This window comes from Lycium barbarum, chromosome 12 (genome assembly GCF_019175385.1).
Source record: "Lycium barbarum isolate Lr01 chromosome 12, ASM1917538v2, whole genome shotgun sequence".
Taxonomy (NCBI): domain Eukaryota; kingdom Viridiplantae; phylum Streptophyta; class Magnoliopsida; order Solanales; family Solanaceae; genus Lycium; species Lycium barbarum.
This window is the reverse complement of record NC_083348.1, coordinates 97,139,878-97,161,474: the sequence shown is the minus strand read 5'-3', so window position 1 is coordinate 97,161,474 and position 21,597 is coordinate 97,139,878. Positions and strand designations below refer to the sequence as shown.

Below are 21,597 nucleotides of genomic sequence, written 5' to 3'. Positions count from 1 at the left end.
TTCTTCTTTCTTTCTTTTGTTTTGTTTGAGTCTTGAATGTTCTAGTAAGGGATATATATAATAAGCCCTCTTAATTAATTGTTACATGGATAATTAATTATGGGCTTGGGCTAGCACATGGCCGGCCACCCCCTATTTTTGGGCTTCAATTTCTCTATTATTTGTTTTTAGCCCAATTCATTAAAAATCTTATTTCGTAGTTCATGGAACTAATTTATAAAATTTCAATTTTGCCCTTGGCCTTCCTCCGTATTTCCACATCAATATTTTTCATAATTATCACACACATGTTAAATAAAATAAAAACATAGCCTTCATTTCCTACAAAGCAAGATTATTCCAAATTTTCCAAATGAGCAAAACGCGGGATATAACATTCTCCCCCCCTTTAGAACATTCGTCCTCGAATGTTAAATTAGCCTTATAGGGTCTCACAAGCATTCCGGGGGAGTTTCTTTTTATGAGTAACACATATCCATTACTTACCAATCAAGATAACAAATTTAGAGATTTAAATTGCCTGTAGGTATAGAGAACAAGTGAGGATACTTCCTCTTCATTTCGTCCTTTGCTTTCCAGGTCATTTCTTCTCTATTATTATTTCGCCATAAGACCTTAACAGAGGGTATGTCCTTGGTCCGTAGCCTCCTCACCTGACGATCCAAAATGGCTACAGGTTGCTCTTCATGAGGCAAGTCTTCCGTTACCTGAATATCATCTACTGGGAATATTCTATCAGGGTCACCAACACATTTACGGAGCATGGATACATGAAGTACCGGGTGCACTGCCTCCATATCAGATGGTAAGTCTAACTCATGGGCGACCTCGCCTATCTTCCGAATAATCTGATACGACCCGATATACCGCGGGTTAAGCTTACCCTTTTTACCAAATCTCATTACACCCTTCATAGGCGATACCTTCAGAAATACCCAGTCGTCAATCTGAAACTCTAACGGTCGACGTCGTTTGCCTGCATATGATTTCTGTCTACTCTGGGCAGCCAATAACCATTCCCGAATAAATTTCACTTTATCAACTGCTTGCTGAACCATACCTGGTCCGATCAACTTTGTTTCACCCACATCGAACCAACCAATCAGAGATCTGCATTTTCTACCATATAGGGCTTCGTACGGTGCTATCTGGGTGATGGAACGATAACTATTATTATTATAAGCAAATTCGGTTAACGGTAAATGATCACCTCCACTATCTTTGAAATCAATAACATAGAGCCGTAGCATATCCTTCCAGTGTCTGAACAGTACACTCGGCCTGTCCGTCGGACTGAGGATGACATACTGTGCTATGACTCACCTGAGTTCCCAGCCCTTCCTGGGACGATCTCCAGAAGTTAGCCGTAAACTGAGCACCTCTGTCAGTTATCATAGATACAGGAATCCTGTGAAGTCTTATTATCTCTTTAATATACAATCTGGCATAATCCTCAGCCGAATAAGTAGTCATATCCGGAAGGAAATGGGCTGATTTCGTCAATCTATCGACAATAATCCAAATCGAATCGTACCTGCGTGGAGTGTGCGGTAAACCTATAATGAAGTCCATGTTAATTGTTTCTCATTTCCAAACTGAAATTTCCATCTCCTGTAGCAATCCGCCGGGCTTTTGAGGCTCGATCTTGACTTACTCGCAATTTGGGCATTGGCCAACGAACTCTGCAATGTCTCTTTTCATACCGTCCCACCAGTACAAACATTTAAGATCGTAATATATTCTAGTGAATCCAAGATGAACAAAATACTGAGTATCGTGCTTTGCCCATAATTGGTCGCCGCAGCCCTGCAACATCAGGCACATACAATCTACCTCTGTATAACAATACCCTATCAGGTGAAGACTCGAACTGGGTATTTTCCTTATCAAGAGTTGTATCTCTGCACTATATTAGAATAGGGTCCCCGAACTGACGCCGTTTTTACCTTTTCCATAATTGACGATTCGACAATTTCTCGAACAGAAACCCCCAATATTTCCAGAGTCGTCCAAACGGACTCTAAGGCTAGCTAACTGATGAATTTCACGAACCAACTCCTTCTTTCTGGGTGCAGGCCAATCAAACCGCCCATAGATTTGCGACTAAGTGCGTCTTCCACAACGTTAGCTTTTTTAGGGTGATACAGAATATCGACGTCGTAATCTTTCAAATTCAAACCATCCTCTCTGCCGCGAATTCAGCTCCTTTTTGCTTAAATATACTGGAGACTGTTATGGTCCACATAAATATCAACGTGGACCCCTTACCAGTAATGTCGCCATATCTTCAAAACATGAGTCACCGCGGCTAATTCCAGATCATGAGTGGAATAATTTCTCTGGTGCGGTTCGAACTGCCGGGGAGCACAGGTTATAATTCGACCGTATTGCATCAATGCATAACCTGTCCCAATACTAGAAGCATTACAATAAATAACCTACCCGTCTGGCCTCTCTCGGGAAGGGCTAGAACTGGAGCTGTAATTAATAAACTATGTTCACAAATACCGATCCACTGGAATTTTTACTGCCTTCTAAGTTAGCTCCGTTAATGGTGCCGTAATAGAAGCAAAGTTCTCCACAAATCTTCTGTAATATCCAGCCAATCCCAGAAAATTGCGTACCTCAGTCGATGTCGAAGGCCTAGGCCAATTCTTTATTGCTTTGATCTTCTATGTGTCAATTGTTTCCATTTATACTTACTTTACTTCCATCCGCTCCCCCCCTCTTTTGGGGTTGTACTTATACCATATCCATGTCTTTTCTTTATAATCCACAACTTGATTAGCTTCGTACGAGACCTTAACAAAATCACGAGGCGATGAGAACTCCCGATTATATAGTACAAAATCTTATTTGATAGCTAGCCCTCAAATAATGTAATTAACGTAGCAATTTATCTATTAGTAGTTATATCCTTCCTCGTTGGAAGATTCGACCAAGTTATCCCTTCTTTCATACCCGTTCCTTACTTGTCGTTCTGTTTTCTCGATAATCGAATTACTTGATATTCACATGATTCATCATTCCATACCATAGGTTTTCCTTTTGCCCTGCACTATTACATTCCAGTTCCTTTTTGCAAATAATTTCGTGCTTTGCCCGTCGGCTCTTTTTGAGACTCTGCTTAATTACGTTTCTTACTTTTCACTTTTCTGACATTTCGATCTCCTTACCTTCCACTCAATTACTCTCTTTTCTCTCCAATTATCGTCGTATTAGATTCTTCCAATCTCAACCGATAGTAAAATGAATATCAGTTTATCTCGTAACATTTGTACCATATTTTTCGCTTGGTCTCATAAATTCTGTCCACTTAATGCCTTTCATATATTACAACACTAGCTATTAGAGTTCACCTATCGATCGATATAGTCATAAAAGGGGAGTCCTATACATACATATATATATATATATCACGTCATTTCTTTTATAAGACATTTGCAATCACTTGTTCAAACTTACTCTAATTCTAGAGCTACGTTGCTCTTTCTTCCTTTTCACTAATCTAATCCGTCCCAGCCCACGCGACCTCTATGAAGTTTCTAACCATTCCACATACCTTAATTCCCTTTAGGTTACCTCAAACTTCCTATTTGTCTCTTATATCTATATTTAGGGCTGGAAATTTTCGGCTATTTTTACCTTTTAGGGCCGGTATTTTTTGGCTATTTTCATTTTTTAAGGCCGGTATTTTTTGGACACCTGAACCTCAGCCTTAGCTAGATTTTGATGAAAAAATCCTCATTCGTGGGATTAATGACTTTGGCTCGGTTCGCTATGACCTTGTTGCCCTTAACGAATTTCGACCGTAGTGCCCGATATAAGGTGTATGAATGAAATTAGTGCCGAAATACGGCGGTTATCACCGGGGTGAACTGTTTTAACAGGGAGACATCCGAGATATCGTTTATCTAAGCTTTCGATAATTTTTGCATTGCAAGTGTTTGTGTACGTGAGAATGAATTTTTTCTCTTCCGCTTTTACCGTAGTAAATACTAAATAGACACGATTCATTCTGATCGTTTGGTCCTTACATCAGAACCTAATGCGGAAGATCCGGTTCTCGGTTTTGCCGTAGCAAATGTTATGCGGACACGATTCATTTTGATCGTTTGGTCCTTACATCGGAACCTAGCATTTTTGGTCCGGCTTTGTTTGTTGAGGGCGGCCTCTGGTTTCGGCTAACTGAGGCAAACTCCGGAGTGGGTTTGATAGCCCCCTAGGTCTTAGCCGAGCTACAAGATCGGGTGAGTGCTATTAAGTCCCCATTCATTGGGTGTGACCCCGAGAACCCGGACATTTGTCCTTTATCTTTGTCAAGTAACACGTTGTACTTGTTTCCTCATTAAAAACCTTGTCGGAAAACCCATTTCGGGACAAAACCGCACTAAGGAAAAGAGTGCAACACGCGTTTTCAGAATTAGGTTCTTTTCTTTGCCCGGTACTCGGTTTCCTGCAAAAAAAATGAGCCACATTCCAATTATTGCGCAACCGCTGCCCGTCCATGGACTCCAACTGGTATGATCCTTTACCCGTTACCTCCGTTATCTTGTACGGTCCTTCCCAGTTCGGACTCAGTTTTCCTTCGTTGGGATTCTTGGTATTCAAGGTAACTTTTCGAAGCACCAAGTCCTCAACTTGGAAATGACGAAAATTGGTTCTCTGATTGTAGTACGTTTCCACCCTCTGTTTCTGGGCTGCCATACGGATCAACGCGTTTTCGCGAAGTTCATCCGTGAGGTCGAGTCTTACGGCCATGGCCTCCTCGTTTGACTCCTCGGTTGTATATCAGAATCGGAGGGTCGGTTCACCAACTTCTACGGGAATAAGGGCCTCAGCCCCGTAACCAACGAGAAAGGAGTTTCCCCCGTGCTTGATTTCGATGTGGTTCTGTAAGCCCATAACACCTCCGGTAATATTTCTCCCCAATGATGCTTTGATGCTTCAAGTCTTTTCCTCGGATTTTGGATTATTGTCTTGTTCATGGATTCCGTCTGTCCGTTCGCACAAGGGTGATACGGAGTTGATACAATTTTCTTGATCTTCAACCCATCGAGGAATTTGTTGACTCTGCCGCCCACAAACTGGGGCCCGTTATCGCAAGTTATCTCAGCAGGGATGCCGAAGCGACAGATGATGTGGTCCCATATGAAGTCAATGACTTCTTTTTCTCTGATTTTTTCAAAGGCCTGCACTTCAACCCACTTAGAGAAATAATCAGTCATAAACAAAATGAAACGGGCTTTACCTGGCGCCCATAGGAATGGGCCGATAATGTCCATTCCCCACTTCATGAAAGGCCAAGGTGAAACCACCGAATGCAGCAATTTCCCGGGCTGGTGAATCATCGGAGCATGTCTCTGACACCCGTCACATTTTCGGACAAATTTTTTCGAATCTTCGTCCATCCGGTTCCAGTAATAACCGGCCCTGATGATTTTTCGGACCAGAGCTTCAGCACCGGAGTGGTTGCCACAGGTTCTTTCGTGTACCTCTCTCAACACATACTCCCTTTCTCCGGGACCCAAACAGTTAGCCAGGGGGCCGAAGAAGGATCGTCGATACAACTGGCCGTCTACCAAGCAGAAACGCGCAACTTTGGTCCTTAACGACCGTGATTCTTTTGGGTCATTCGGGAGCTTTCCATTACGCAGGTAGTCGATGTACTTGTTGCGCCAATCCCAAGTCCAACCCATTGTGTTTATTTCGGCGTGTCCGTTTTCTATCACCGTGTTTAACAAGTGCACCGTTGTCCCGGGGTTGATTTCCTCCCCTTCGACTGAGGATCCAAATTTGCTAATGCATCGGCTTCGCTGTTATGCTCCCTCGGTATGTGCTGTATGGTCCATTCTTTGAATCGATGTAATATCGCTTGGATTCTTTCAAGATACCTCTGCATCTGTTCGTCCTTGACCTCGAAGACGTCGTTCACCTGGTTTACGACCAAAAGCGAATCGCACCTTGCCTCGATTATTTCGGCCCCCATACTTCGGGCCAATTCCAAACCTGCAATCATAGCCTCACACTCGGCTTCATTGTTAGTCAATTTAGCAGTTCTAATAGATTGTCGAACGGCATCCCCGGCCGAGGTTCTAAGGATGATTCCTAGCCCGGAGCCTTTGAGGTTCGAGGCCCCGTTCGTATGTAGTGACCAAATACCCAGGGCTTTCCCCGAGGTCAACAGAAGTTCTTTCTCAACCTCTAGGACCATATCCGGGGCGAAGTCTGCCACGAAGTCGGCCAAGATCTGGGACTTGATGGCCGTTCGAGGTTTGTACTCGATATCATACCCGCTAATTTCTACAGCCCATTTAGTTAGTCTACCCGATAATTCCGGTTTATGCATGATATTTTTTAGGGGGTAAGTAGTTACTACACATATCAGATGGCATTGAAAGTTGGGTTTGAGCTTTCTAGAAGCGCTTACCAATGCCAATGCCAATTTTTCCATGTAGGGATAACGGGTCTCCGCATCGCCCAAAGTTCTACTCACGTAATAGATAAGGAATTGTGTACCTGATTCTTCTCGGACCAAAACGCCACTTACCGCTATCTCGGAGACAGCAAGGTAGAGAAAAAGCGGCTCGTCCGCCTTCGGTGTGTGCAACAGCGGGGGACTAGACAAGTACCTCTTCAATTCTTTCGAAGCTCTTTGGCACTCCGGTGTCCAAATGAAGTCGTTCTTCTTCCTTAGTAAGGAGAAGAAACGGTGACATTTGTCCGAGGACCTCGACATGAAACGACTCAACGCCGTTATCCTTCCGGTGAGCCTCTGTACCCCCTTCACATTATTCACCACCTCGATATCTTCGATGGCCTTGATCTTGTCCGGGTTGATTTCGATCCCCCGGTTTGACACCATGAAACCCAATAATCTGCCGGACCTTACCCCGAAGGCACATTTTTCCGGGTTGAGCTTCATGTTGTACTTGCGGAGCACGTCGAAGGTTTCCTGCAAATGTTTTAAATGGTCCTCTGTTTCCAGGGACTTGACTACCATGTCGTCAATATAAACTTCTATTGTTTTCCTTAGTTGTTCTTCCAACATCTCATTAACTAGGCGTTGATAAGTTGCACCGGTATGTTTTAATCCAAAAGGCATTACATTATAACAGTAAGTCCTATACCGGGTAATGAATGACGTTTTCTCTTAATCCTCCGGGTGCATCCGAATTTGGTTATACCTGGGGTAAGCATCGAGAAAACTTAACATCTCATGCCCGGCCGTCGCATCGATCATTCTATCGATGTGGGGAAATGGAAATGAATCATTCGGGCATGCCTTGTTTAAATCCTTATAATCAACACACATTCAGAATTTATTACCTTTCTTGGGCACCACTACCACGTTAGCCAGCCAGTCCGGGTACTTTACCTCCCGGATAGAGCCGATTTTTGAAGCTTTTTACCTCATCTTTTACGAAGGCGTGCTTTGCTTCAGCCATGGGCCTTCTCTTCTGCTTTACCGGGGGAAACTTCCCGTCCAAGCTAAGCATGTGAGTTGTTGTCATATCTATATGGGACCATGCGAAACAATCTGCGTTAGCTCGAAAAAATTCAATTAACTTGTTCCTGAGCTCCGGGGTTAGCCCCGTGCCCAGGTATACCTTTCTGTCCGGTAGGTACTCGAACAAGATGATCTGCTCCAGCTCCTCTACTGTTGAATTGGTTGCGTCCGAGTCATCCGGCATGACGAATGATCTGGGCACACTGAATTCATCCTCTTCGCATCCCGAGTTCAACCCTGTATGTTGTGATTGCTATTTGGTGTCCGTTTCCCCGGTTGAGTCCTTCTCCTTTTGATCCGATGTTTCGGGCTGAGGCGTCATTTCCTCGACCGCGAACATCTCCCTCGCAGCGGGTTGTTCGCCTCGGATGGTAATTATCCCCTCCGGTGTCGGGAATTTCAGCAACTGATGCAATGTTGATGGCACGACCCTCATGCTATGTATCCAGGGTCTGCCCAGTAATGCGTTATACTTCATGTCCCCTTCGATCACATAGAACACCGTTTGCTGGATAGTACCATTGACGTTTATCGGCAACGATATCTCTCCCTTTGTGGTTTCGCTCGCCATGTTAAACTCGCTGAGTACCGGGGCTACTGGTACGATCTGATCGAGCAGCCCTAGCTGTTCGACCACTCTCCACCGGATGATGTTGGCCGAGCTACCTGGGTCAATCAAAATACGTTTAACCTGAGTTTTAAAGATAAGTACAAAAATTACCAAAGCATCATTGTGCGGTTGAATGATGCCTTCGGCATCCTCGTTGCTGAAAGCGATGGCACCCTCGGTCAAATAATCTCGGCTGCGTTTTTCACGAACAGCAGAAACCTTGGCCCGTTTCATTACCGGCCCTCGAGGGGCATCGGTGCCCCCAACTATCATGTTGATAATGTGCTGGGGCTCTGCTGGCTCGGCCCTTTTATGAGTCTCCCTTTCCTTGTAGTGATTTTTGGCTCGTTCACTCAGCAACTCTCAGAGATGGCCATTCTTCAGTAACCGGGCCACCTCCTCTCTTAGCTGGCGGCAATCTTCGATTCTGTGTCCATGAGTTCCATGATATTCACATATCATGCTCAGGTCTCGCTTGCCCGGATCCGACCTCAGAGGTCTTGGCCATCTTACATCCGGAATACGGCCAATTGCCGAAACGAGGTCCGCGGTGTTGACACTGAAATTATACTCCGATATGCTCGGTGAATCTTTGCTGCCGGCAGAACTTCCGGCATCGCTTTTGAATGAGAGACCCCGACTGTTCGACGGGCGCTCGACTCGTTTATCAACCCGACCGGAGAAATGGCTAGGGCCAGCCCTAGATTTCTCGGTCTTGAAACTTGGTTTCTCCGAATGGGAATATGGCCGATACCTTTCCTTCGACGATCTGGCCTCTGGTTCATAAGTTTTCCTTGTTCGCTTAATTTTTTTATTCATGCTAACCGGCACCGGGGGAAGCTCTAGTTTGTCATCTTCCACCCGAATCTTCGACTCGTACCGGTTATGGACATCTTCCCATGTTACTGCCTCGTATTCTAGCAGGCTCTCCTTTAATTTAAACGACGCCGTTGAGCTCCGAGGGTTAAGCCCCTTTGTAAAAGCTTGTGCGGCCCATTCCTCGGGGACCGGAGGGAGCTCCATTCGGTCCCTTTGGAACCGCTTGACAAACTCACGCAGCAACTCGTCATCTCTTTGGGCCATTGATAAGTTGGTATTTTACCAACTTATCTCTTCTTTAATCTTATATTTTTGCTATGTTTGCTTGAGAAAATAGTGCATTTAATATCATTTACATCTATTTTACAGGTTTTATATGATTTATAAGTGATCGGAAGAAACCAAGTGAAAATAAAGTCAAAAAGAGGTCAAATTGGACAGATTTGCAAAAACGGGACAGATTCGCAAAAAACGGGCAGAACTGCAAAAACGAAAATCTGGGGCATATTTTGTCATTTTTTGGACTTGAAAAAATTGGGAAACATAAAAGGAAGACTAGGGGGCAAAAACATATCATCTTTGGCACAACACACAAGTTCTTGGAGGCTAGGGTTCATCACCAACACCTTGGAAGAGAAGATTTGGAAGCACCCAATGAGAAATTCTTTACCCATTTCTTCTACTCTTGCTTTGTATTGAATATTTATGTGTGTAGTATTTCATTTCAATACTTGAACCTTGTTTATGGAAGTATATATTGTTTAAGTTTGGATTGAATCTCTTGTTTTGCTTATGTGTTGAATGATTTTATTCCTAATGAAGTGGGTTATTGTTTCTTTAATTAATCTCATTTTGAATGATTCTTAAGGGAGTAACTAACCCTAAGACTTGCCCATTTATTTCGATTTAAACTTGGAAGAGGCAAACTCGGGATTGGGAAAGATTAATTAACAAGAATTTGGGGTGTTAACCCTCATCTAATGGAAATCGACCTAGGGATAGGCGACACCACTTGTAGCCATATTCGGGTGTTCTTAATGCTCCTAATTGCTTTAGGGATATTCAATTAGGTAGTCTAGTTAGTCTTCGGAAGAAGCTAATTTAGAGTCATTATCTGAGGCTAAGTAATATAAACTCACCATTATTTGTAAATCATGAAGTACATTGGATCGTTACTTGAGCGTAGTTTCCCTTGTATCCATGTTTGTGGTCATTGATCATTTTACTTGCTTTCTAGGTTAGTTTACATTTTTGCATTAGTTATAATTTTCTCCAAAACCAAAATATTATCCATCGTTTGGCTTTAGCTATTATTGGTGAAAATTCCTACTTTTCCTAATCGCCTACATATTGTTCTCTGTGGGATTCGACCCCGACTCATAGTTGGGTAATTATATTTGCATACGACCGTGCCCATTCTAATTAATAGGGTGGATTTGGACGTTATCAGCTATACGGAAAATATCCGCCTTACGGGCCTGCACCTTTTTGGCTCCGGCATGAGCCTTTATCAAGGCATCCGCGAGCATTTCAAAAGAAGTGATAGAATGCTCGGGCAGATGATCGTACCACGTCAATGCTCCTTTTGACAAAGTCTCCCCAAGCTTTTTCAACAACACTGACTCAATTTCATCTTCCTCCATATCATTGCCCTTTATAGCACAGGTGTATGAGGTCACGTGCTCGTGCGGGTCCGTCCTGCCGTCATACTTCTGGATATCCGGCATCTTGAACCTCTTCGGGATTAACTTCGGAGCTGCACTCGGAGGAAAAGGCCTTTGGATGTACCTTTTCGAATCCGGTCCTTTCAGCAAGGGCGGAGCCCCCGGGATTTGGTCCACCCGAGAGTTGTATGTTTCGACCCTCTTTTCGGTCGAGTCTACCCGCTTTGCCAAAGTTTCGAGCATCTTCAGAACCTCGGTGGAGGAACCAGCTCCGGAACCATTGCTCTCCACCATTCGTGCCTCATCCCTTCCGGTTTCAGCAACACCATTTGTCTTCTCCGGTTCCGTTTCATCTTCTCCGCTTTGCAACTGGGCAATTGCGATTCCTTGCTCGGCGATTGCCGCTCTCTGTTCCTGCAACATTTCAAAAATTAAACGTAAGTCGATATTGCCATTAGGTGTATCCGGTTCTTTCTGGCCCTGTGTGCGGGACAAAGTAACGGAATTGTGAGTGTTTAGAGGATCAGTGGCCGGTAAGGCGACATTCTCCTGGTCCATGGTGTTTTGTCGGTTGAGACCCTCCCTCGAATTAACGGGGTTCGGGTCAACTGGATTTGGTAATCCTCGTGGCTCGCTGCCTTCATTTTCGGCCACAATCTCGTTGTTGTTAACGTGACCAGATTGTCCACTATCAGCTATTTAGTCTGTTTTTTCAGACACGAACAAAAGGTTTTTTTGATTTAGATGGGTAAGGTAGAGATCAAGATAAAAGACCACTATTATCCTAGCCCCACGGTGGGCGCCAAACTGTTTACCCCGAATTCGGATAATCAATTAAATTTGTAAATGGGTATAGGATATGTGGTCAAATCTCAATCTATTTGATGGAGAAAAGAAATATATGAATATAATATGAGGAGGTAGCTAATGATCGGTGGACTGCTGGCACTTGTATGTTTGTTAATATATGAATGTTGCTTGATTGAAGAAATGCAAGAGATAAACACAACAAATATGGACCGAATCAGATGTTTGAGATATATATATATATATATATATATATATATATATATATATATATATATATATATATATATATATATATATATATATATATATATATATATATATATATATATATATATATATATATATATATATATATATTGCTATTACAAGAGTTCTTGGTATGAAGGAGTCAACCCCTTAAGAGGAGGACAATGCCTCTTATTTATAGTAGTGCCCCATGGGCTTCACACAACATGAATAATAAAATAATAATGAAAAACTCTGAGTTGGGTTAGGTAGGATTAGGTAGACCGTATGGCCTGACATCCGTACGATTGGCGGTTGAACATGGCAGGACGTAATCGACGCGTGGAAACCGCGCAACGGATCTCCCGGACCACCGGCCACGATAAAATGGACTAACAGCCTCGACCAAACGGACCAACGGCAGCGACCACCTCGGCCATGAAGAAGAACGGACCAAATGGCGCCCTTCCTTTGCTTCGGTATAAGGCACTCCCCCGGTTCAGGACGGGGGCCTTTATGCACGTTCGTGTTCCTTTCTTCCTTCGGTCTTTAGCCTCACCGATTTAACACATACCCGATTTTTACCGTATACAACAACCACTAATGATATGAATCCTTTTAGACATAACTTTAGTTAAGTAGAGGGTTCAACTCGGTGGCGGAGCCATGAATTTAGCGAAGCGTGTGCAAATTTTCTTCTCACTTGTATTAAGGGTGTTGATGTGGCGTGATTTTACGCCACAAATCGATGCTTTTATGCTATAAGTTTTACTTGTTTTTAAGCAAGTCCATGTGATTTTACGTGGTTTTTAGTGTTTTTCAGGTGACGGAACAGATTTGGCATGACAACAGTTGAAAATGCAAAACCAGGTCGTAAACTCAGTTACGGTCCGTATTTTACAATACGGGCCGTATTCCATGGTCGTATTAAAGGATACCAGAACCAGAAAGGCAGGTTGAGAAGATGGTGATTTACGAGCTCAGTTTACGGACCATATTTCAGTTTACGGTCCGTATTCCAACACGTATTTAACTATTCGAGCAATGGGCAGAAAGTCTGAATTGTGGAAGTTGAAAGATGACCAAGCAGTTTACGAGCCATAAACCACTTTACGGTCCGTATTTCAAAAGATGGAATTTGCTCACAACTGAAGGACGACTGGGTCGTAATTCGTAAACTGATTTACGGTCCGTATTTCAATTTACAGACCGTATTTCGTAACGACGGGACCAAAGTGCAAATCTGTAACTTTTGTATTTTCAAAACCTATAAATAGTCATTGTAGGGTTTTTAATAGACATCAGTTATTATATTTTTCTATCTTGACTTAGAACATCAAATTCTCTCTAGTTTTTGAAGATTCAAACATCAATTCAAGTATTATCAATTCCTCTTTTCTTCTAAAGTAAGCAATTATGAATTCTTCAATTTCTTATTTCTTGTTCTTTGTCATGAGTAGCTAAATTCCCTTACTAGGGTTGTGAACCCAATGATGGGTATTTTGTGATTGGGTTTTGTGAATGATATACACATAATGGATTATTAGGGTTTAATTATTCTTCATTTTTCATTCATAATTAATTGTTACAAACATTGATTAAAGCCATAAACTTTAATTTATTTGGGAAAATAATTAGGGTTGCTAAGAATAACTAACAAGAACTCAAAGCTTTAAACTTTGTTTAATAAATTCACTTAGGAATAAGATGAATTTACTTGACATGATTAATCGTTCTTCATGGTCACTTTCTTATATTTAGGAAAATCATAGAAAGACATAATCTTTATTTATTGGGAAATAGTAGAGATTCACATAGAGATTAAGTGCATTCATATAATGATCCATTATAAGTATATCAAGATCAATACCCATGATCATACACCCTATCTAGCGGGGACACAACCTTAGTTTCTTTTACCATAAATTTCCACCAAAGCAATAGTTTAGCAATTAGTTATAGAAAAACCAACTTTTACCAAAATCATCGGATTAAGACATTAGACCTAGAACTTAGCATCTACGACTTTAGTAACCTTTTCACACCATATTTCCTGTGGGATTCGACCCCAACCTTGTTGGGTTACTATATTTGACAACGTCCGCGTTATACCATTAATAGGTGTAATTTGAGCGTATCAGGTGTGCACAATTAAATAAATACTCATAATAATTAACATTTAACCCATGTACACCGCGTAATTTTCCTACGAAGGGTGTGCACCCGACCACCTAAAGTGGCTCCGCCCATGGTTCAAATATAATAAGTAGCTAGCTTTTCATATGAAGTTTACCTAATCGATACGAGGAGACACTTCTCACATAAGGTTTTCTGGTTGAAAAATAGCCTGGCTACCAGGCTACGTAGAAAATATTTATTAGTAACATTTTTCAAGTGAAGGCGTCCCAATCAGGATGCAATTTATAACAAAACTAAGGAACATGGTGAGGCCATTTCCTTCTTGATTGAAGACATTCCAACCATATATGAGATATGTAGTCCTGGAAGAAAAGTACTTTCACAGATAAGTACTAGACGACTATGTTCAGCCGTTGAGGGACCATCCTTTGTGGACAGACAAACACCAAGCACTTGCAGAGAAGTGAAGCCATCAAAAGATATTGGCAAATCCTAAAGATTTTGATTTGTGGGGTCCTTTACAAAAGGCAATTGGGACTAGGATTAGCTTTTGGACCATTATTTCTGTCCTCAAAATGATGATAGTTATGGGAAAAAACCCACTTTCTTTTCTTTGTTTCATGGAGAATGCAAGTACTGTATCTCTGTTAACCCTAAACAGCACGACCTCTTTCAGTTTTCTACACTTCAAGAAAAAAGAAAATATGTACTCACATAAAGCACTAGAGATTAATACTAGCAGGTTAAATCAAGTCATCATTCTGGAATTAACTCTCGATAACACGATAAAACTTTTCTTATTATTCCCTGATGAGTGGCTAATGTTGCTTGCAGACAGATTAAGGTAACCTTTGTCTGGGTGCCTGTCACATTTTAGAAAATAAAGGCTAACAACAAGACCGATTTGTACTAATTTTGCTTCTTTGGAAGAAACTGTGTTGATAAGACACTAAAAGGCAGATAGTCCAATTTGAGGAAAAAATCCTAACCATATGCCAACCTATCATGGACTTTGAACAAATGCCATGCAGCTTGAACATGAGTGAAAGAATAAGTTGTGCACTCAAAAACTTACTGTTTTCGAGTAAACAGCTTGAAAAATAGCTTTTTGATCTTGGCTTTTCGGTAGCTACGGCTGTTTGATCTCCCACAAATTTCTCTTCAGCTACTAGGAACTCTGCATATCTGACAAAAGAAACTATGAATTCAATAAGTCCAAGGTTGGTAGTACAGGTAGATTTAAAGAAAAAGCCATAGGAACAAAATCCCCCTCTTCACAACCGGTGGCACCGGAGATACGTCCGGTAGCAGAGATGCTAGTTGGTGAGGTGTTCAGGGTTGAGATGGTGGATTTTACCGGAGGCGGCATAACGAAAGACTACACAGCCGAGGACATCAAGCATGCTGATCAGTCGGTTGTGAGTTTCTGACGCAGCACTTTATTAAGGTCCTGTTTGGAAAGCCAGGTAATTGAAATTGGTGTCAGTAGTAATTACACAGACTAGTAATTATACAATATTGTGAGTGTCTAATTACAACGACCTGTTTGTTTGTCATATCATAATTATAGTGTAATTATAAGCGTGCTGTTTGGTTGCACAAGTGTAATTACAAAATTAGTTTAATTTAAAAATAAATTTTAATTTTAAAATTAATATTTAAAAATATTTACCTTTATAAATGATATTAAATTAGTTATTTAATAATACTTTGTTTCTTGAAAATATATTAATTAATAATCATGTATTTATAACTAATATTGTAAAAAATAATTGATATATATTTTTCAAAGTAATAATATTTAATTTTAATTAATTATAAAACTTAAAAGAAGACTTTTTCTATGAGAACGTCATAGATTGGATGTTTGACCAAAAATAATATTTATAAATATAATACCATAACATTATTCAAATGTTTGATACAAAAAATCAATCAAATGTAAGTAAAAAATAAACAACATGCAATGTGAAAGCAAATAACTTAAAATTGAAAATATGAACCAAATTCAAAATCCAATAGAAAAGTTTAATATAATACTCTTATCTCAAATTCCAACATTACATAAGTAAGTTCCAACGTAACTTAAGTAAATAATTCAAAAGAAAGGAATATAAAAGTCTATAATCTCATTCACAGCGAAATTCTACTTTAATAACATAACTCGTTATATGTCAAGTTTCTTAATGATTCATTCTTTCCAATATTAAGAGGTGTAGTTTCAAAAATTAGAATAATAACACGGTTATGCTAAATGAATAAAATAAAAAACTAAAAAAAATACGAGCAATTACATGGAACCACAAGAAGTAAAGGTTGAGAATGAGAAGAAAGGAAATGAAAAATAAATATTATAAAAAGAAAAATAAGTTTTTAAAAAATAAAAATAATTAAAAAGTAAAATCAAAATAATAGAAATTAAAAATCAAAAGAAATTAAAATAATAGAAATAAAAATAGATTTAAAAATAAAAAGAAATTAAAATAAATAAAAAGAAACAAACTAAAAAGTAACTCTGTAATTACAGGGTGTAATTACACCCAATTCTCAAAACCTACCTTGAGAATTGGAGAGTGTAATTATACCTTCTCAATTCTCACCTAATTGTGTAATTTAATTGGTCAACAAACATGCCAAACGGTGTAAATACACCAATTTCAATTATCTGGATTGCTTTCCAAACAGACCCTAAATCATTGTTTTCAACCTTTACTACTTCTATTGGATTGATTCCCCTCTTTCGAACTAGTACTTTCGTGAAAGATAAAAGTTTGACTTTGACACGAAATTAACACTTTTTAAAAAAAAAATCGAGAAACACGAAATTAACACTTAACAGTGAAAGTTAAGTTCTATTAGCCTAGAATTCTAGGGATAGCCAAAAAGACAAATTCAATAGATAAGACGTAGCATCTAAACTAGAAAGAGTATTAGATTGTATGGTTTCAGTATTTCATTTTAATTCAAGTACCAGACATGAAAAAAAAAGGACTTGGCTGCCAAAGGCAAAGCCTAAGCTTCAAATTGAATATTATCCTTTTGTCACTCTTCTTATTGGTCTTACGGAGTTTTCCAAGTTGAATTTACTTACTTAGCGATGAATACTATTCTCAAGTCTGTCCAATATCTCTGTCATTTTCAAGAAGGCAAACCATGATACAGAGATGTGACTACCGTTTGTCATCTAGCAACCTTGCTGCAATCAGTCACCTGCTCCTTTTGAGTGATATATGTAATGAAATTAAACAAGCTCATACTTTCACATTAAAGTCGCCATGGCTCCTCGAACTCCAAGACTAGTAATCCCCATAGACCTAAAGAAAAAGCCATGGGAACAAAAGTTACCACTCCACAACCGTTGGCACCCAGAGATACCTCCTGTAACAGAGATTAGAACAGGGGAGATGTTCCGAATTGAGATGGTTGATTGGACAGCAAGGGCTATCCAAGATAATAACTCTGCAATTGATGTAAAAACCATTGATCTATCCACTGTAAGTGTTCATAAACTAACATATCAAGCCAACATCCAGTGAGTCTAACCAAGAGCCCTAACCCCTAAGTCATATTATGTTTGAAATCATTTCAATCTGAATCATATAACTCTCTTATGCAGGTCCATTATCTCAGTGGGCCAATAAGAGTCGTAGACACAGATGGAAATCCCGCCGAACCAGGTGACCTTCTTGCCGTTGAAATATGCAACTTGGGGCCTCTCCCTGGTGATGAATGGGGTTTTACAGCAATATTTGACCGAGAGAACGGTGGAGGATTTCTAACGGACCATTTTCCCCGTGCAACTAAAGCCATTTGGTATTTCGAAGGCATATATGCCTACTCACCTCATATACCAGGTAAAAATGCACATCTTCTCCTAATAAATCCTAGACAAATATATATATATCAAACCCTAATAAGATTTACTGGACATCTCTCGAACAGGTGTAAGATTTCCTGGCTTAGTTCATCCTGGAATAATTGGAACAGCGCCTTCAAAAGAACTACTCAATATCTGGAATGAGAGGGAAAGAAAGCTTGAAGAAACTGGACCCCAATCTCTCAAATTATGTGAGGTCTTGCATTCAAGACCATTGGCTAACCTACCATCACCAAAAGGGTGCATTCTTGGCAAGGTATGATGGCTTACAATTGTTTCATCAACTGAAGACTTTGTCATTACCCTAACAGTTATATATTCTGTCACTTAAACTTAAGCTATAAAAGAATGAGAAGACAAATTGCTTATCAACAAGCTGCAGCCTGACATTATTGTATCCAGTAAACAGAATATGATTTGGTCATAAGAAGATGTTAAACTGAAGAGATAAATAGAATGAACAAACAAACTTCACTGCCAAGCACATCAAGTTTTTTTGACAGCTCATGACAATATGTAGATTCCAGACGGAACTCCAGAGTGGAATAGAATTGCCAATGAAGCTGCACGAACAGTACCTGGACGTGAAAATGGAGGAAATTGTGACATCAAAAATCTCAGCAGAGGTTCAAAAATATACCTTCCGGTATTTGTAGAAGGAGCGAACCTCAGTACTGGTGATATGCATTTTTCTCAAGGTGATGGAGAAGTATCATTTTGTGGGGCGATTGAGATGAGTGGCTTCCTAGAGCTCAAGTATGTTCCACATCTCATTTAGCGATAAATGGTCATGACTAAATAGTCTTTTACTGCCTTGTGATTGACTATTACCTGAGTCGATCCTTTGCATCAACCAGCAAACAGTAAATAAAGTCATATGCACCATTCCCTTACAGGCTAATATCAAGTAACTTCAAAACTGGGCTCCATTAATAACTTTAGTGTTAACTTTCCTCTGCCACCCCCTTACACATCACTGCTAACGCTACAATATAAGCCTTCTTAAGGTACTCATAATATAAGGGTTGCAAAGGTATCCGTATGACATAAAGCAACAGGTTGCAAGGGTTTAGACAAGAATTTCAATACAACAGCCTCTTTTTTTTTTTTTTAATATGTACCATGTTGGAAACCAACCAAGTTAGTTATGGACGACTCATTTACATTAGGCAAGCGAAGTCATTTACGTCTGGTTCACCTAATTCTTTATCAATTAATCGCTGGAGCATAGCCATATGGAGTCCAAAAAAATGTATAATGCAATTTGGCTGCGTATATTTAGAAAAAACTAATAGCTATATACACTGAAAGAAGAGCAATTAAGAGATGCTAAGCTTGGATTTCTCTAAGGCAACCAAGTGAATTCCCTCTTTCGTTATCAGCTAGACACTTTAACCTTCTCCAACTGAGAGGTATTATTGTTCATCTGCCAGTTACCACAGGGAGAGGCAAGCCCAACCTAGCAACTGGAATTAGAAATCCAAGCAGGGTAAGTAAAGCCAATAACACAACACAATAATCTTGAGAAACAGACAATTAAACCAAACTTCACAAGAAGAAATTACATACTCCTAAATCTTATTTACTTCCTGAACATCCCGGAACTTTTTTATATATGAACCTGAACTATGAAGTACAACCTGAAAAACAACAGTAGCTATTAACTTTTCATTTCATCAACATGAACACAAGAGAGACCTCCTTACTCTTTTTGCATCAGGTGTTTTTCTTTCTATGTGCTACACCTCTGCATTTATAAGCTAATAATAGACCTGTACCAGATATTAGATTTACATCATTTTGCTTGTAAACAGGTGTGAAATTATAAGAAACGGAATGAAAGAATATCTCACTCCAATGGGACCCACACCTCTACATGTAAACCCAATATTTGAGATAGGGCCCATGGAGCCAAGATTCTCAGAGTGGTTGGTGTTTGAGGGCATCAGTGTAGATGAAAGTGGACAACAGCACTATCTTGATGCCAGTGTTGCATACAAGCGTGCAGTACTAAATGCAATTGATTACCTCTCAAAATTTGGCTACACAAAGGAACAGGTATTAAAAATCTCTCCCTGAAAATCACTCTTGTAACAGAAGATTCACGGGAATAGATAACATTAACATCCAGAAGAATAAAGCAATTTGAGTAAATATGAACATTAATTATTGCTGACCACAATGAAGTTGATGCTATCAGGTGTATCTTCTACTTTCGTGCTGTCCCTGTGAAGGAAGGATTTCAGGAATCGTTGATGCCCCCAATGCTGTTGCCACCCTTGCCATTCCAACTGCTATTTTTGACCAGGTATTAGATGTTCTCAGAGTTCAATCATGGTAAATCATAAAAGTTGCAACGTACAAGTCCAATAAAGGTGACCAACATCTAGTGACTCCAATCTTTGAAATTGCTACATCTTCTGGCTAATAAGCATGGAGTACTCCAGCAAGACTCATACTAAGTCAAGATATCTTCTAGGAACACCTTCTCTGATAGTAATCCTACAACCTACAATTCCCATGAAATGACTGAAATCCAGACTAAAGTTATATTTTAGGAGATAGAACTACAATCTATAGCATAGTATCTGTATTCAGAACGTGAATACTTAAACCTAAATACCTCGGAGATTACACTAGCAAAATAAATATCTTTTACACTAGCAACGTACAACTCCAATAAAGGTGACCTACATCTAGTGACTCCAATCTTTGAAATTGCTACATCTTCTAGCTACTAAGCATGGAGTACTCCAGCAAGACTCATACTAAGTCAAGATATCTTCTAGGAACACCTTCTCTGATAGTAATCCTACAATCTACAATTCCCATGAAATGACTGAAATCCAGACTAAAGCTATATTTTAGGAGATAGAACTACAATCTATAGCATAGTATCTGTATTGAGAACGTGAATGCTTAAACCTAAATGCCTCGGAGTTTACTCTAGCAAAATAAATATCTTTTTTGCTCCGGTTTATAAGTCTATAGCTGAATCAGTACGTTCAAGGTCACACATTTCCTGCTGATTTCTGAGTCCTGTTGTGTTAAGGACGAAAAATTATGAAGAGGAGATTTGTTAAATGGTCATCACATAATCTTAAATATTAATGACTTATAAGGATTACAAATTGCTTTAGTCTTTACAAAATCTTTTCCTTCTGAACTATTTAAGAAATTCCATTTCTGTGGCCTCTACTCTACATTTCTTTCTAAGCGAGCATTCTTTTCCTGTGGTATGCTAATTTAAACACCTTACTGGATTATTGGACAAATAAGCTGCGTACACGAATAGCTTTCTCGTTCCTTATTCATGGAAGATAAAGCAAGCAGTCTAAGCTGACATGATCTTATATCCTCTTAGCATCAAACTCAACTTTTATCACATGACCAGAACCGAAATTCCTTGCTAAGTAGTGAATGAAACCACATAAGATAGTTAATTAAAGATGATAGATAAAAATAACTGAAATTGATTTAAATCTATTTAAACCTGATTCTAAGAAATCAGTCCCTCTATTGCTGGTTTTCATGAGGGGGAAAGTTCAGGCTTATTTCAACAGAATCGGTTGTTTGATGCAGGATATTCGCCCAAAGGTCCATAAAGTGCCTCTTGGGCCAAGACTTGTGAGGAATCCAGGAATTCTGCAATGTACTTATGATGGCAGCCTGCCAATCACCAAAAATCCCTCGCTTCATTAACTACAAGGGAGCAGCTGCAATATGGATGCTCGTTCTTGAGCAGGTGATGTGCATGTACAGCTACTGCAGGAAGATAGAACCAAGTTGAACGAAGCATACCTGAGATGTACAAAGCCTAACTAGACCTTCTAAACATCTAAAGATGTAGACATGTTCCTCTTAAATGTAATAGCTCAGTATTACCAGTGAGACCATAAGTAGCTTTTGAATCGTAAAATGGAAAACTTTATACTAGAACTAA

The 21,597-nt window shown here is 39.9% G+C and overlaps 1 protein-coding gene and 1 long non-coding RNA gene across 2 annotated transcripts in view; one reads left to right on the top strand and one right to left on the bottom strand.

Moving 5' to 3' along the window:
* Positions 1-17,002, bottom strand: part of LOC132624798 (uncharacterized) — a 27,725-nt gene extending 10,723 nt beyond the window's left edge. The window contains exons 1-2 of the long non-coding RNA XR_009576540.1: positions 16,869-17,002; positions 14,853-15,227 (exon numbers count right to left, since the gene is read on the bottom strand). This is a non-coding gene — a long non-coding RNA (uncharacterized LOC132624798). The remainder of the gene's footprint in view (positions 1-14,852; positions 15,228-16,868) is intronic.
* Positions 16,730-21,597, top strand: LOC132624796 (uncharacterized). The gene is made up of 7 exons (XM_060339520.1): positions 16,730-17,271; positions 17,394-17,631; positions 17,720-17,910; positions 18,175-18,410; positions 19,469-19,712; positions 19,855-19,962; positions 21,237-21,597. The coding sequence occupies exons 1-7, from the start codon at positions 17,053-17,055 to the stop codon at positions 21,354-21,356; spliced, it is 1,356 nt and encodes a 451-aa protein (XP_060195503.1). The 5' UTR covers positions 16,730-17,052; the 3' UTR covers positions 21,357-21,597.